The 14,783-nt window shown below is 36.6% G+C and overlaps 2 protein-coding genes across 5 annotated transcripts in view; one reads left to right on the forward strand and one right to left on the reverse strand.

Moving 5' to 3' along the window:
• The window catches only part of LOC107658627 (nucleoplasmin ATPase-like), a 5,222-nt gene extending 2,261 nt beyond the window's left edge, over nucleotides 1-2,961 (reverse strand). The window contains exons 1-4 of one of the 4 annotated variants that reach the window (XM_016447245.1): nucleotides 2,912-2,961; nucleotides 2,782-2,831; nucleotides 2,621-2,703; nucleotides 302-421 (exon numbers count right to left, since the gene is read on the reverse strand). In XM_016447245.1, the coding sequence (XP_016302731.1) occupies nucleotides 302-421; nucleotides 2,621-2,703; nucleotides 2,782-2,818 (240 nt within the window). In that variant the 5' untranslated portion in view covers nucleotides 2,819-2,831; nucleotides 2,912-2,961. Of the gene's footprint in view, nucleotides 1-301; nucleotides 422-2,430; nucleotides 2,551-2,620; nucleotides 2,704-2,781 lie in introns of all 4 variants that reach the window. The other 3 variants (XM_016447246.1, XM_016447244.1, XM_016447247.1) reach the window with 3 other exon arrangements.
• A 2,842-nt stretch (nucleotides 2,962-5,803) lies between these two features.
• The window catches only part of LOC107658544 (seizure 6-like protein), a 44,393-nt gene continuing 35,413 nt past the window's right edge, over nucleotides 5,804-14,783 (forward strand). Inside the window, exon 1 of the mRNA XM_016447135.1 lies at nucleotides 5,804-6,100. Within this exon, the coding sequence (XP_016302621.1) occupies nucleotides 6,019-6,100 (82 nt within the window). The 5' untranslated portion in view covers nucleotides 5,804-6,018. The remainder of the gene's footprint in view (nucleotides 6,101-14,783) is intronic.

The raw sequence follows: 14,783 nt of genomic DNA on the forward strand, positions 1-14,783 counted from the left end.
GGTACCTTTTCAAAAGGCACACCTTTGTACCTAAACAGTCCATATTGGTACCTTAAAGGTACATATTAGTACCTAAAGTGTACATATTAGTACCTAAAAGGTACAAAAGTGTACCTTTTGAGAAGGTACTGCCCCAGTGACAGCTTTTGTACCTTTTTTTCTGAGAGTGTATCACAAAAAAAAGTGAGCTTTCAGAAATTTTATGTGTACCGAATGTTTAAACCAAATGTTCCAAACAGTACCAAAATGTTTAAAAAAAAAAAAAGCTTTAATATTCTAAATAAAAACTAATATTTCTTACCGTAGGCATAGATTTAGCATGTAGTGTTGCTATGGGAACCGCTTTCGCGCTGCTGTTGCCCTCACCAGTGACCAACTCGACAATATTGAACTCATCTTTAGCAGTGTGACCCAGACACATCTTCAAATCTTTTAATTTCACACACACACACACACACACACACGTGTGTGATTAATCTCATAATTACACCTTGCACCCCTTTTGAAAGCCCCTCATCTAGGGAGGCAAAAATGGATTTTGGAAGGCAAAATTATTTAAACCAATAGCCAAAAAGCTGTTTGCATAGTCTTGGTTTTAGTCCGTGATTGTAGATAATGCAACCTTTCTAAAATCTTGCCAATAGTTAATGCAGTAATTTAATGTTGCTGCAATAACAGCAAGTAACAGTAGATTTAAAGAAGCAGTGCTGGCATGTATCACTACTTTTCATTATCAGTTCCTGGTGAATAAAATCAATTCCTGCTCTACAGATTTTTTCATCTCATTGAATATCCTGTTTCACTTAAAAATGCATCACCTTACAGCAGCAAAAATGGGTTGCAAATGCCATTTAAAGTTGACTTGAATTGTTCCTGAAATGCTCCAAAGGTGCTGAAAAAAAAAAAAACAGCATTAGCTGCAGAATACCTGTTTCAGCACTTCCTAAGTAAACTAAGCATATTGTGGATTTGCTCGTTTGGTGGCATTTCACTGTGGAATTACAGCAACTGGCTGATAGATGGCAGGAAAATGGAGACAGTGCCGGAAAATCACAGATAATCCTTAGACCTCCTCAGATCTAATTAAGATTTTCTCAAGGAAAGGGAGGGATGGAACCCCTCTATAGAGAGTCAATAGAGTGTCAGTCACTTTGAGATTTTCTTTTCTTGGATTTTCTTCATTTCTCTAGCTTAAAGAGAAGAGTGGGGCGCTAGCAAAACACCAAGGTCATGGGTTTGGTTGCCAGGGAATGCATGAAGTGATAAAAATGTACATTGAATATACATCACTTTGGATGAGTGTCAGCAGATGCATATAAATGTTGTGATCTATAATATAAATGTTACTGGTTTTGATGCATAAAGTTCTGGCACAAAATCCAACAAATACGTGGTTGCACTGCTAAAAACGAGGAGGAGTTTCACTTTATCTGTTTTAAAATAAATGCAACAGCATCATTATATACAGCAGCTGACTTTTAACTACAGCAAACACAGTGGTTTCAGTGCTGGGCAATGAGCCATACATGTGTCGTGCCTCAGTCTGTACGGGTGAATGGCATTGCCAACACTGAGCTGTGATCTTACAGCCTTGGAAGCAGTCACTTGATGGTAGATATAAAGGTTTAGACATCCAAAATGCTCCTTCCTTTTTTATAACATCCAAACAACACTGGACCCCACTGACTTTCATTGAACTGGGAATTTTTTTTTTCTAAATATCTTATTGAAGATCATTCTTTTGTTCCACAGGAGAGAGTCCATAATTCATAATAAAGCTTTCTCCAGTGAAAAAGTCCATCCCCTGTTGTCCTCTCTCATCAAAATCCATCTGTTTAGAACTATTTTGGACTTGTTTCACTTGTAAACGGCACTTGATCTGTGCATATTTCTCTCCTGATTCAGATGAGATTTGTCAGAGAAAACAATATTAAGGATACAGGATGGTTTGAAGTTAAAAATGTCTTCATTTTTGGGTGAACTATACCTTTAAGCGAATTTCTCCTGATGAATGTTTTCATTTCTTTGCTGGAACACTCACTCAGAAGTAATTAACAAAGATTATCACAAAGCAGCTAGACCCAGCTAACAAGAATTTGACAATTATGCTTTCAGAGAAATTACTTTCTTCTCAGGCCGCTGGATTGACAAAAAAAATTGTATCAAAGCATCACATATCTCAAAGCGGGCTGGAGGTCTTTATGTGGTTTCTCTCCAGCTCTTCTCACATAGCCGGGCATATCTGTTTGAAACTGAGTTCACGGCACCTCAAACTCGAGGTCTATCTCATTTCTTAGTGCAGGCCAGTGGCCTTTTAGCCAGAAATAAGAGATGTGGGATAAATGATAACACTGTTACTGGACTATGAATTCCCTTGACCGGTAAAAAAAAAAAGCTTTAATATTCTAAATAAAAACTAATATTTCTTACCGTAGGCATAGATTTAGCATGTAGTGTTGCTATGGGAACCGCTCTCGCGCTGCTGTTGCCCTCACCGGTGACCAACTCGACGATATTAAACTCATCTTTGGCGGTGTGACCCAGACACATCTTCAAATCAAACATTAACGGGTTAAAGGTAATAAAATGTCATGTTTACCTCGACAATCACTAAACCAACCGTTCTCAGCGCCAGCTGGTGTTGATGGTTCGTGTCATCCGTCTTGAAGGACTCTTCTTTATTAGATTCATTAAGCTCACAACCTAAAACAACGATCGATTTAACTTCGTAAACGTTTTAAGTTATATTTTACTTTAAGACTCGACAGTGTAACATCTTACCCCAAAGAGTGGATAAAGGTTTCTCTGTTTTGCTCATTTTAAAACAAAAACTGAAAGGCACATACAGTAAAGCCAGTTGAATGCGCAGTATGCAATGTGAATTATTGAGAAACTCGTTTGATATTCTCACCAGAAATAAATCTCAGGACTGCTTCTAGGACAGCAAAAGAAAAGAAAGAACAAGTTTGCACCCTGTGAAGGTTTAACGAGGAAGTTAATTGCTCATCAGGTGACAGTAATTAAGTCAGGATCACTGCAGGTTAATTATGGATCCGACCTGCTGCATGAACCTGCTGAAAAATCACTTCTTTATAATCATGTTTTAATCGAATAGAATTAAGCTGACTCATAATTATGCATTCTAAATATGTTGTCTTTTATTTCAAATTAACCTCTCTTATGTATAACCTGGGCTAGTTGTCACATGGGTAAGTTTCCGCAAGGTCTTTGTCTACAAATGTTTATTTTCAATAGCAGTGGTTTAATTTACTTTATAAACCTAAATAAAGAACCAACTTATGATCACGTTCATGAAGCAAACATACAAAAAATACAATATCATCAAGTTTTCTAATAGTTATTGGGTCAGAAAGTGAAAAAAGCATACTTTAAAGAAAGCTGACTATATAATAGAGGCATGCTATGTTATAGTTTTGTAATAGTTATTTGGTCAATGAGTGAAACTTGCATACATTATGTAAAGAGTTGACTATATAGTAGAGGTATATAGAAACCCATAGGTTGAGTCTTAGGACAAGTACTTGTTTGTTTTTTTAATTACTAGTACATTTTATAAACAGATATGTTGTGCAAGATTTTCTAATCAGTGTCAAATAAATAGCAGATTTCCACTGTGATAACCATATTGGGGCACATTGTCACTTTTTTTTCAAGACTTTTGTGTCTATATATACTGTAAATCGCCTCTTAGAAATATTCACTGTTGTAAAAAGTGTGACAACGAGCCCCAGTCTCCCAAAGAGATCCATCAAATCAATTATTCTCATGAGATAAAGCTGTGCCTATGAACTCCTTTCATAATTTATGAATTTTACACTAAATAATTAATTAAACAATGTCTTTATTATAGCTGCTTTACAGCAGAATTAGACTTTATCTCATATTTGAAGAAGCCTGCATCACTGATTCTTATTTTCCTGTTTATTACTGTGAAGCACTATATAATAAAAGTGACTTGACTATTTTTTGTGTGTGTGACTCAACTCAAAATGTGTGCCAGATGTGTATTTCAGTCGTTTAACTTATATTTGCCATGGTTGTTTGTGTCTCAGATCCCCCTCAGTTCCATATGTGCTGCACACTCTCATTCCCGACTGTCGTGTGATCTATTATTAACAGATCTCCATGCACCGGATCGCTCGGCCTGTGGATTACGGAACGGAGAGAGAACATGGGCTGTGAGTTTGACCGCCGCTCCCCTGGGTTCCACCGCAAGATTTTCTAATCAGTGTCAAATAAATAGCAGATTTCCACTGTGATAACCATATTGGGGCACATTGTCACTTTTTTTTCAAGACTTTTGTGTCTATATATACTGTAAATCGCCTCTTAGAAATATTCACTGTTGTAAAAAGTGTGACAACGAGCCCCAGTCTCCCAAAGAGATCCATCAAATCAATTATTCTCATGAGATAAAGCTGTGCCTATGAACTCCTTTCATAATTTATGAATTTTACACTAAATAATTAATTAAACAATGTCTTTATTATAGCTGCTTTACAGCAGAATTAGACTTTATCTCATATTTGAAGAAGCCTGCATCACTGATTCTTATTTTCCTGTTTATTACTGTGAAGCTACTTTGAAACCATCTGTATTGTAAAAAGCACTATATAATAAAAGTGACTTGACTATTTTTTGTGTGTGTGACTCAACTCAAAATGTGTGCCAGATGTGTATTTCAGTCGTTTAACTTATATTTGCCATGGTTGTTTGTGTCTCAGATCCCCCTCAGTTCCATATGTGCTGCACACTCTCATTCCCGACTGTCGTGTGATCTATTATTAACAGATCTCCATGCACCGGATCGCTCCTGTTGTCCTCTCTCATCAAAATCCATCTGTTTAGAACTATTTTGGACTTGTTTCACTTGTAAACGGCACTTGATCTGTGCATATTTCTCTCCTGATTCAGATGAGATTTGTCAGAGAAAACAATATTAAGGATACAGGATGGTTTGAAGTTAAAAATGTCTTCATTTTTGGGTGAACTATACCTTTAAGCGAATTTCTCCTGATGAATGTTTTCATTTCTTTGCTGGAACACTCACTCAGAAGTAATTAACAAAGATTATCACAAAGCAGCTAGACCCAGCTAACAAGAATTTGACAATTATGCTTTCAGAGAAATTACTTTCTTCTCAGGCCGCTGGATTGACAAAAAAAATTGTATCAAAGCATCACATATCTCAAAGCGGGCTGGAGGTCTTTATGTGGTTTCTCTCCAGCTCTTCTCACATAGCCGGGCATATCTGTTTGAAACTGAGTTCACGGCACCTCAAACTCGAGGTCTATCTCATTTCTTAGTGCAGGCCAGTGGCCTTTTAGCCAGAAATAAGAGATGTGGGATAAATGATAACACTGTTACTGGACTATGAATTCCCTTGACCAGTGAAGTCATGCATGATGTCATATGGGCTTCACTGTGGATTGATTTGGGAAAAACATTTGGTAATGTAAGTAGAGACTAGCCTCTCTGCTGGGAGTTTTAAATTGCCTTTATGGTAAAATGAAGACTGGGGTTAGTTGTCACACCATTCTCAGAAATTAGTTTTTCATGTATGTTATAACATTTCTGATTGGTTAAAAAAGGGTGGGCTTGTGATTATTTCAGATCAAACACTATCTATCTATCTATCTATCTATCTATCAGTAACAAATTAGCATTCATTATATCCATGAATTCAGATTTTAAACTGTAGAAGCATATTCTCCCCACAGCATCAGCAACTTTTATACACACAAACCAGAGAGAGAGAGAGAGAGGGGGGTGAGTGAAGGAGAAGACACACTGCGGAGTTCAGCAGAGGAGAGATGAAGAGAGCTGGAGACAGAGACCAAACCGACATCACAGAGCTGTGAACACACAGGAGCTCATGCACACACGCTGCCTGTGAATTCAACTCCACGTCTCTGACACTAAGCTGCTCTGCTGTGGACTTCAACGGCCGCATCTGTGATTATTCTGGGCTGGACCCCCTTTGGACTGTGTCTTAACATGCTGGGAGTTCAAAGTGATGCTCTGCTGGTTGGCTTGATGGTTTGGATGGGAATCTTATGGGGAGAGATCACAACCCAAGGTAATGTTCATTACTGCACTGATTCATTCAGATGCCCTTGTGTCTTTGATGCACTGACACTGCTGTTTAACAGAAAGAGCCCTGGAAACTTTAATAACACACACCTCACTTTTAGCACGATTACGCACAGCCTATTTGATAAAGACTCGTTGCAACACAAGTATTTGAGTTTAGTCACCCTGATGTGACACGTGAGGTTTGCGAACATGATCGCATGAGACAAACATGCCTGTTTTGATCAGTTTGGCTGGTGCATGCGCTGTCAGGATTGTTTTCAATATAAAAGTGGGGCAGAAATAATGAAGAAACGTGCTTCTGTGTGGATCTGCTGCATAAAAACGCGCGTGGACACAGAGTAACGCAGAGTAACACAGAGTAACGATTCCAAATGAATGTGGTTTTATAATGGATCACATGTATAGATGTAATGCATAGGCATCGTGCTTAATGTTGTAAATCACACTCAGGACCCTTTGGACTTGTGCTTTAACTGATGAAAGTGCATGGAATGACATGAAAATGCATTGGTCTGTTGTCAGCTTGTGTGTGTGTGTGTGTGTCCATTAATAAGCATGCGTCCTTTAAGCCCCTCCCTGCCGTCAAAGACCACGAGCCACTGGATGAAAAGAAAATAGAGGAGGGGGCTGAAGACACCATGAGGACAAAGAGACTGTGATATTATGAGGTGTGGGGGTGATGAGTAAATCAATATTATATATACAAATATTATATATTAACATTAGGCAGAATTTTGAGCTGTATTTTTAATATAACTTCATAATTTTCTGTGTCTGCACACCTGTGCTCACCAGAAGAGACCAAATGACATGCGAAAAATAGAGTTGAATGCCTTGTAAATGAAATGTGAAGCCACATGGGAGCTCCACTCATGCAATCTCGGCTCCTGACGGCGTATAGGATGGTTTAGAGAGCGCGTGGGAGGGCAAAGAGCCCTGGAAACTTTAATAACACACACCTCACTTTTAGCACGATTACGCACAGCCTATTTGATAAAGACTCGTTGCAACACAAGTATTTGAGTTTAGTCACCCTGATGTGACACGTGAGGTTTGCGAACATGATCGCATGAGACAAACATGCCTGTTTTGATCAGTTTGGCTGGTGCATGCGCTGTCAGGATTGTTTTCAATACAAAAGTGGGGCAGAAATAATGAAGAAACGTGCTTCTGTGTGGATCTGCTGCATAAAAACGCGCGTGGACACAGAGTAACGCTGCGGGATTCCAAATGAATGTGGTTTTATGATGGATCACATGTATAGATGTAATGCATAGGCATCGTGCTTAATGTTGTAAATCACACTCAGGACCCTTTGGACTTGTGCTTTAACTGATGAAAGTGCATGGAATGACATGAAAATGCATTGGTCTGTTGTCAGCTTGTGTGTGTGTGTGTGTGTCCATTAATAAGCATGCGTCTTTCAATATAAAAGTGGGGCAGAAATAATGAAGAAACGTGCTTCTGTGTGGATCTGCTGCATAAAAACGCGCGTGGACACAGAGTAACGCAGAGTAACACAGAGTAACGATTCCAAATGAATGTGGTTTTATAATGGATCACATGTATAGATGTAATGCATAGGCATCGTGCTTAATGTTGTAAATCACACTCAGGACCCTTTGGACTTGTGCTTTAACTGATGAAAGTGCATGGAATGACATGAAAATGCATTGGTCTGTTGTCAGCTTGTGTGTGTGTGTGTCCATTAATAAGCATGCGTCCTTTACGGTATTACGAGTTTCTGTGCGCAAGATTGAGATAAAAAAATATATATATTTTATAAATCGTGTGCTCGCATCAGAAACAAGCGCAGTTTGATTTCAGTAAGTGTCACCTCCCCGAAGCAGGATCACTCACCCTCCCTGACCTGGTGTAATAAATGCAATGCTGTTGCATTATTCATGCAGATACGTGAACAAGAAGTCAAATGACTGTGTTGGTTCCACATGGGAGCTCCACTCACGCAATCTCGGCTCCTGACGGCGTATAGGATGGTTTAGAGAGCGCGTGGGAGGGCTCAAGTGAATCCTCGCTGTGTGTGGGCCCCGTTCTCCTCCATGAAACACTCACACACACTAAGTTAAAAAACACAAATTAACCCAATGAGCATTTGTTGGCTATTATTAATGGTGACTAAGAGCAGTTGTGGGCTGTCTAGTGCAATGAATGATACACAAACACGTGGTGCACAGTGCCAAACGCCTGTTCAGGAACGTGACAAGTGTGCTTTAAAGTCAACATGACATCAAAATTGACCAAATTTTATTTACTTTCTCAAAACACATCAAAGTTCTTATTAAGGATGAGCCATCAGTAATTTTGTTATAAATAAAAAATAAAATGCTTTTTCTTATACTTGCGCCGCCTCTGAAACAAATTTCCTTGTTAACTGATGTCTTCAATGCCATGGACCCCCAAATGTGATGATGCCATTTCAAAGGACCCCCTTCCTAATATATAACACTTTATAAAAAAAAACAAAATATATAGCTTGTGTGTGTGTGTGTCCATTAATAAGCATGCGTCCTTTACGGTATTACGAGTTTCTGTGCGCAAGATTGAGATAAAAAAATATATATATTTTATAAATCGTGTGCTCGCATCAGAAACAAGCGCAGTTTGATTTCAGTAAGTGTCACCTCCCCGAAGCAGGATCACTCACCCTCCCTGACCTGGTGTAATAAATGCAATGCTGTTGCATTATTCATGCAGATACGTGAACAAGAAGTCAAATGACTGTGTTGGTTCATCCACTGTTTTTCTTCCCCGAGCAGCTCTTTAATCACTTGCTGTTTAAATTTAGCTCAGTTCCACGCGCGTGGGCAACTCATCTTTATTCGGGACATGCGCGAGTGCATGTGGCTCCTTAACACGATTCTGTCCTCTAGTAAAAAAAATTGTTTATTTTCCGACAGTGCATGGTGTGTGATGATCTGAAATGAGAAGGAAAAGACACCTCTCTGCGTTTGGATTATTTTGTTCCAGTGTAAATTCCAGCTTCATTTGACGTTTCCAGATTCTAGGTTAAAGGAACAGCGTTTTCCTACACTATAAGCAGCTAAACAATATTGCCTGTATGTTTTTGCTTTTATAAAACAAACTGTCACGTATGCGTGTGAAACATTGCTTCAACAATAATTACTAAAATAATAGGTTAACGCATAAGTTAGAATGTCTTTAATGCTACAAACTGTTCTTTGTGTTTTATTATTAGTCGCAATTATTATATCATCAAATCCTACCAGACTATGATTGGTCAAACGTGTGTTGATAGTCGCAGACACTGAGGTGCAACTACAGCTTTATTTTATTTTTTTTTATTATTTCGCGTAATTTTAAGTTAATTTTGACTGAAGGTTTTGATATCTGAGTCTATTTTGTAATTATTCTCTCTATATTCACCGGTTTGACGCATTCAGGTTATTCGCGCACCTGTTAACGTCGTAGGCGGGCTTTATTCAGGTGACGGCGTGATCAGCCAATCACAGCGAAGCAGAGACACCCACACGTGCAGGTACATTCGTTTTACCGCTCGTATTAACGCCATGTTTAACGATGGGATTGACGACGAAAATTAACTCAAGAAATGAGACGTCTTCCTCTGAAACGTTATATATAGTTGTGGATAGTGTTACTTAAGACAAACGAGTGGCATATCTTGTAGTATTTTATTTATTTTATTTTTGGCTAGTAAAGGAAGGCCTACTAGCAAGCATAACTTAACTGTCTGCGTGAGTGTATCTTTACCAACATAAAGTGAGTGTGGTTTGCTACAAACAGTACTATTTTACATGTAGTTTATCATGTAGTTCCTGTTGGTATCATGCTAAAGATTCCAGGTTGACAAGCTTTACATGACCATTACAAGAGATAACTGCACATGCAAGAATGGTAAGCGACTACTCTCATGTTAATTCATATAATATTCATGTAATATATAATATTCGTGTAATAGCCATATTAAGTCTTGGGGATGTTAACCCATATAATAATAAGTCTTGTGGGTATATTTAGTGTTTTTCCTTCCTCTGTAGACTTAAACATTTTAATGTTGTGGTCCATTCAGTTTAGATTGACATCTCTAACCATGCATTATTCCGGTGTCTGCTCAGAATATGATGTTTAATGAAACAAAATGGCAATTTAATGGCAAAAAGCATTTGTTTTGCAACTGTACAGTTATTTAAATTCTAGATTTCCACATTAGCTTCCGAGTCAAAGTGGCTTTTGTTTCATTTACAGTAGTTGAAAATATGAGTTGAATTGCACAGAGCATAAGAGTTTATAGATGATGAGTTGAAATTGTCTAGAAATCGACAACATCTGTGATTAATTGCTTAAAACTACATTTGTACTGAACCCAGCTCTTTCCATAACTAGAAGCCAAGGGTTAGATTACAAAAGTTATCATATCCCTCGTGTTAATTTTGGATCACGTCCCGTAATAGTTGAGTTCTCATTGTGTTGGCACACTCTGTACTGTTAAAGGAAACGAGATCTTAGTTACACTCTAGCTATCTTTATTTACCGCTAGTGATATTATAGTTATAGAGCTCTTCCATGCAACAAAACACATGAAATATGGAGAGTATTTTTTATTGGTGACTCAAATAAATCTATGTATTGTGTTTTAAACAAATAATTCTTTCATGTCACTATTTGCTCTCCATCATTGTGTTTGATGTTCTTTCATTCATAGAAGAATTGTGCTGGTGGCTCTGTTCCATGCCATTACAATAAATGGGAACTAGAGCTTTCATGCTTCAAAAGCACCATAAAAGCAGTCATAGGACTCATGCTCCGCTTCCACAGAGGAAAGAGAGTCATACAGGTTTAGAATGAATAAATGAGTGCGATTTCTCATTTTTGACTGAATTATCCCTAACTCAACCACAGAACTATCGCCTGCAAAGTTTTAAGCAAATTCACAGTAGCTCTCCCAAAAATCAGATAGACAATTCTGGCGGTGCTGTGTTATTTTCACAGGGCCAGAACTCTCTAGGTGACAGACTGTCTGTTCTGCACCTTCTGAAACTCTTCCCATCACATCACTTCCCGTCTTTCACCGCAGCTCTCCCTAGTTTCTGATACACAAAGCCAAATCAGAATAGAAAGGGCAAGAATGTCCCACAGGAAATGTCTGATAGGAACTAAAACAAGTTCTCTCTCAGAAGACTACAGGCTCAAATGTGTGGATTTATGGAGACCTGAGCATTGGGTTATTTTACAAAACCAGTGTCTTTTGACTCATTAACGTGTAAATAACTCTTAAAAATAAAGGTTCCAAAGAGGGGATTTCACAGTGATGTCATAGTAGAACCATTTAGGTTCCCCAAAAAACCTTTCTTATAAGAACCCTTTTTAAAAATAATCTAAAGAACCCTTTTCCAGATGGAAAACTTTTGTGCAATGGAACCACCTAGAATATAATAGGCCAATAAAGAACCTTTATTTTTAGTGTATGGGTAATTATAGACATTTTTGTTATTGCTTCTTATTATGTTTTTGTTTATCAAGCCTCATTACCATGATTTCTTGTATAGTACACAAGTGATTAATTAAAAGTGAATATTTGTATAAATATCAGCCAGTGGCATAACTACCAGCAGTGCAGATGGGAAAAATTAAATAATTATTTTAAATTAATATTTTAATGTGACTCAAGATGGCACAATACAATTTATTAATACTTTATTTGTCTGATACATTGTTTAAAATGTTACTTACAAATTATTTAATATTATAAAATAATTTAATTAAATTTTTGTATAATATAAATATATTAAATACAAAAATATTACTTTATACATTTCTAAAATTATATTTATATACATTTAATAAAAATTATTTATTTAATATCATTTTAAGTTTTTACTCACTTTCACTAAAATATATATTTGGGGGGAAAAAGTCTAAAACTACTTACTTTACTGATTATTGAAGTTTATTTTTTTAATCCAGTCATACAATTCATATTTCATAACTAGTGTTACAATTGCCAGCCCCACCTCAGCTGAAATATTTTATAGTAGCTGCCAGAAACAGTCTTACCTTTGTCATTTATTATAAAATATTTTAAATTAATTTAATCAAAGTATAATATAACTATAATAAATATGCAATAAAGTAATGAATTACATTATACATGTATAAAATTTACTTTAATTCAAATTATTTTTTAATTAAAACTTAAATTTTTTACAAAGTATTTCAAAATAAATTGATTTTAAAAGATGAAAAAAATGAAAAAGGCATCCGTTTCATAGAATGATTCATTTGATTGTACTTGTGTGGGTTTGTTGATTCAGGATACGATGGGCTTCTGTCTGGTTCTGAATCCATCACCAGGTGTTTGTTTTGCTAATATCATATTTCCCTAATCAGATATGAAAACAAACGCTGATGTAGATCGGTTGAACGCTGGCATGTTCCATAAATTATAAGCGTTAGGTAATATCTCTAGCGTAATTTGTTGGCTGGCATTATGGTATTATTTCAGTTAAGCATGTGGCAGAATACAGTGTTGTATGCAATATCACTGCCATTATAAAAGCTCTGACAGTAGGGCGGTTTGCGTAATATCTGCTATCCTGTATCTATACCGTGGGCTGGCGGCCTGCATTCGTACAGTGGATCTTGGAAAGTGCTTTCTGTTGTAGTTTCCTCCGAACGAGAGGTTTGCATCTGATGCCCTGGAGGTTTGCTGAGGGGAGGGCGACTGACAGCTTCTCTTCAGCTCAGCACCTCTTCATCATAGAGGATTCTCTAGTCACTGGGAATTGGTGAGACTTTCTCGAGTTTTCTTTGAGCAGTGGTGTCCTACAGCATCAAAAAGACAAGAATCGTAGCTGTGAGGGAAGGATTGAGGGGAAAGAGTAAAAGTAGATGAGATGTGGACAACCTAAAGAGTGTAGTAGTCATTTTAGGAGACACTTTATGAATTGCCAGCTAATTAAGTGAAGTGACAGTAAAGACATTTGATATTATTACAAAAGTTTACTATTTCAAATAAATGCTGTTCTTTTGAACTTTCTATTTAATAAATAATCTGAAAAAAATGCATCATGGTATCCACAAAAATATTACGCAGCACAATGTTTTCAACATTAATAATAATATGAAATGCAAACATAAAATGTTATTTAAATTACTATTTATATTTTAAAATATATTAAAAATAGTGCTGTCAAATGATTAATCGCATCCAAAATAAAAGTTGTTGTTTACATAATATATATGTATGTGTCCTCTATATATTTATATATAATATAAATTATATGAATATAAATATATACATGTAAATATTTTCAAAATATATACTGTATGTGTGTGTATTTATATACACATAATAAATATACACAGAACACACACATATATTATGTAAACAAAAACTTTTATTTTGGATGCGATTAATCGTGATTAATCGTTTGACAGCACTAATTAAAATAGAAATTAGATCAAATAAATGCAGCCTTGGTGAGCATCAGAGACTTATCATTTATTATTCTAATTTAACATTTATAGCATTACAACACATTATTGTATAACACATTAACTATTTTAATACTAATATTAATGAATGTATTATTTTCACATTTATATGGTACTAATTATTTTAGCTGTCTTGGAACAGTGTGTTATTATAATTTTAAGAAATGATTTATTTATTATTATTTAAGCTACAATTCCTTGCTCAACCTCAGCTGAGATATTATGTGGTAGCTTCCAGAAACAGTGTTACATTTGTCATTCATCTTCGTCTTTACCAAACAACTTACAGATGAAAAAAAATATTGAATTTTGCACAGGCAAACTCTGCTCTATTCTAGTTTCAGGTTCAATCCCCCTGGAGCAATCTGTGTTTTGCTGAAGGGCAAAATGTGGACGCTTTTCTTCTTGCTGGGATCTACCCATCAACCTGTTGGTTAGCAGCTCTGAGCCTTTGGCCTTTACACTCGCTTATCAGGTTGGCAGTATTTAAAAAAGGTGGCAGAACCTGTCAAACGAACAGACAAATTAAGGCCCTTTTTAACGTTTCCCGATGAAAACGTGAGGAAACAGTTTAGTGTAAACATCCTGACACAAGAGTTTCACAGCCGAGCATCTGTTGCCTTGGAGTGTTAATGAAATTATCAGGCAGTGTTAATCAGCCCTGACTGATCGCATTGGTTGAGTGAATCCGACAAAACTAATGAATGGCCTAAAGGATCAGCTCATCTTGACCAGTGCCCTGAAAAGAGAATATATTAGTGCATGTTTTGTGTTTAGTTGCACTGGATTCATTTCAGGGGTCAAATGCACTAAAATGTTTACTCTGACATGCAGAACACGCTTAAAAGAAAAGTGTGTGTGCATGATTTTGATTAACGTTAACATGAAATTAAAATCAACACATTGATTTTGTAATAAATTATCCTAGTCTTATTTTAAAGGATTCTGTGCAAATGCAGTGCAGAACATCAGTCACATTGGGTTGCAACCACCATTTCACGATTGTTGAGTTTTAGGTAATGGTTCTCTCAAAAATGAAAATTTGTGAAGTAATCCACACCACTCCAGTCCATCAATTAACATCTTGCGAAGTGAAAAGCTGCATGTTTGTAAGAAACAAATCTATTCTTAAAGGATTAGTTCACTTCTGAATTAAAATTTCCTCATAATTT

The sequence above is a fragment of the Sinocyclocheilus anshuiensis genome, unplaced genomic scaffold, assembly GCF_001515605.1.
Source record: "Sinocyclocheilus anshuiensis isolate Anshui unplaced genomic scaffold, SAMN03320099.WGS_v1.1 scaffold343, whole genome shotgun sequence".
Lineage (NCBI taxonomy): Eukaryota > Metazoa > Chordata > Actinopteri > Cypriniformes > Cyprinidae > Sinocyclocheilus > Sinocyclocheilus anshuiensis.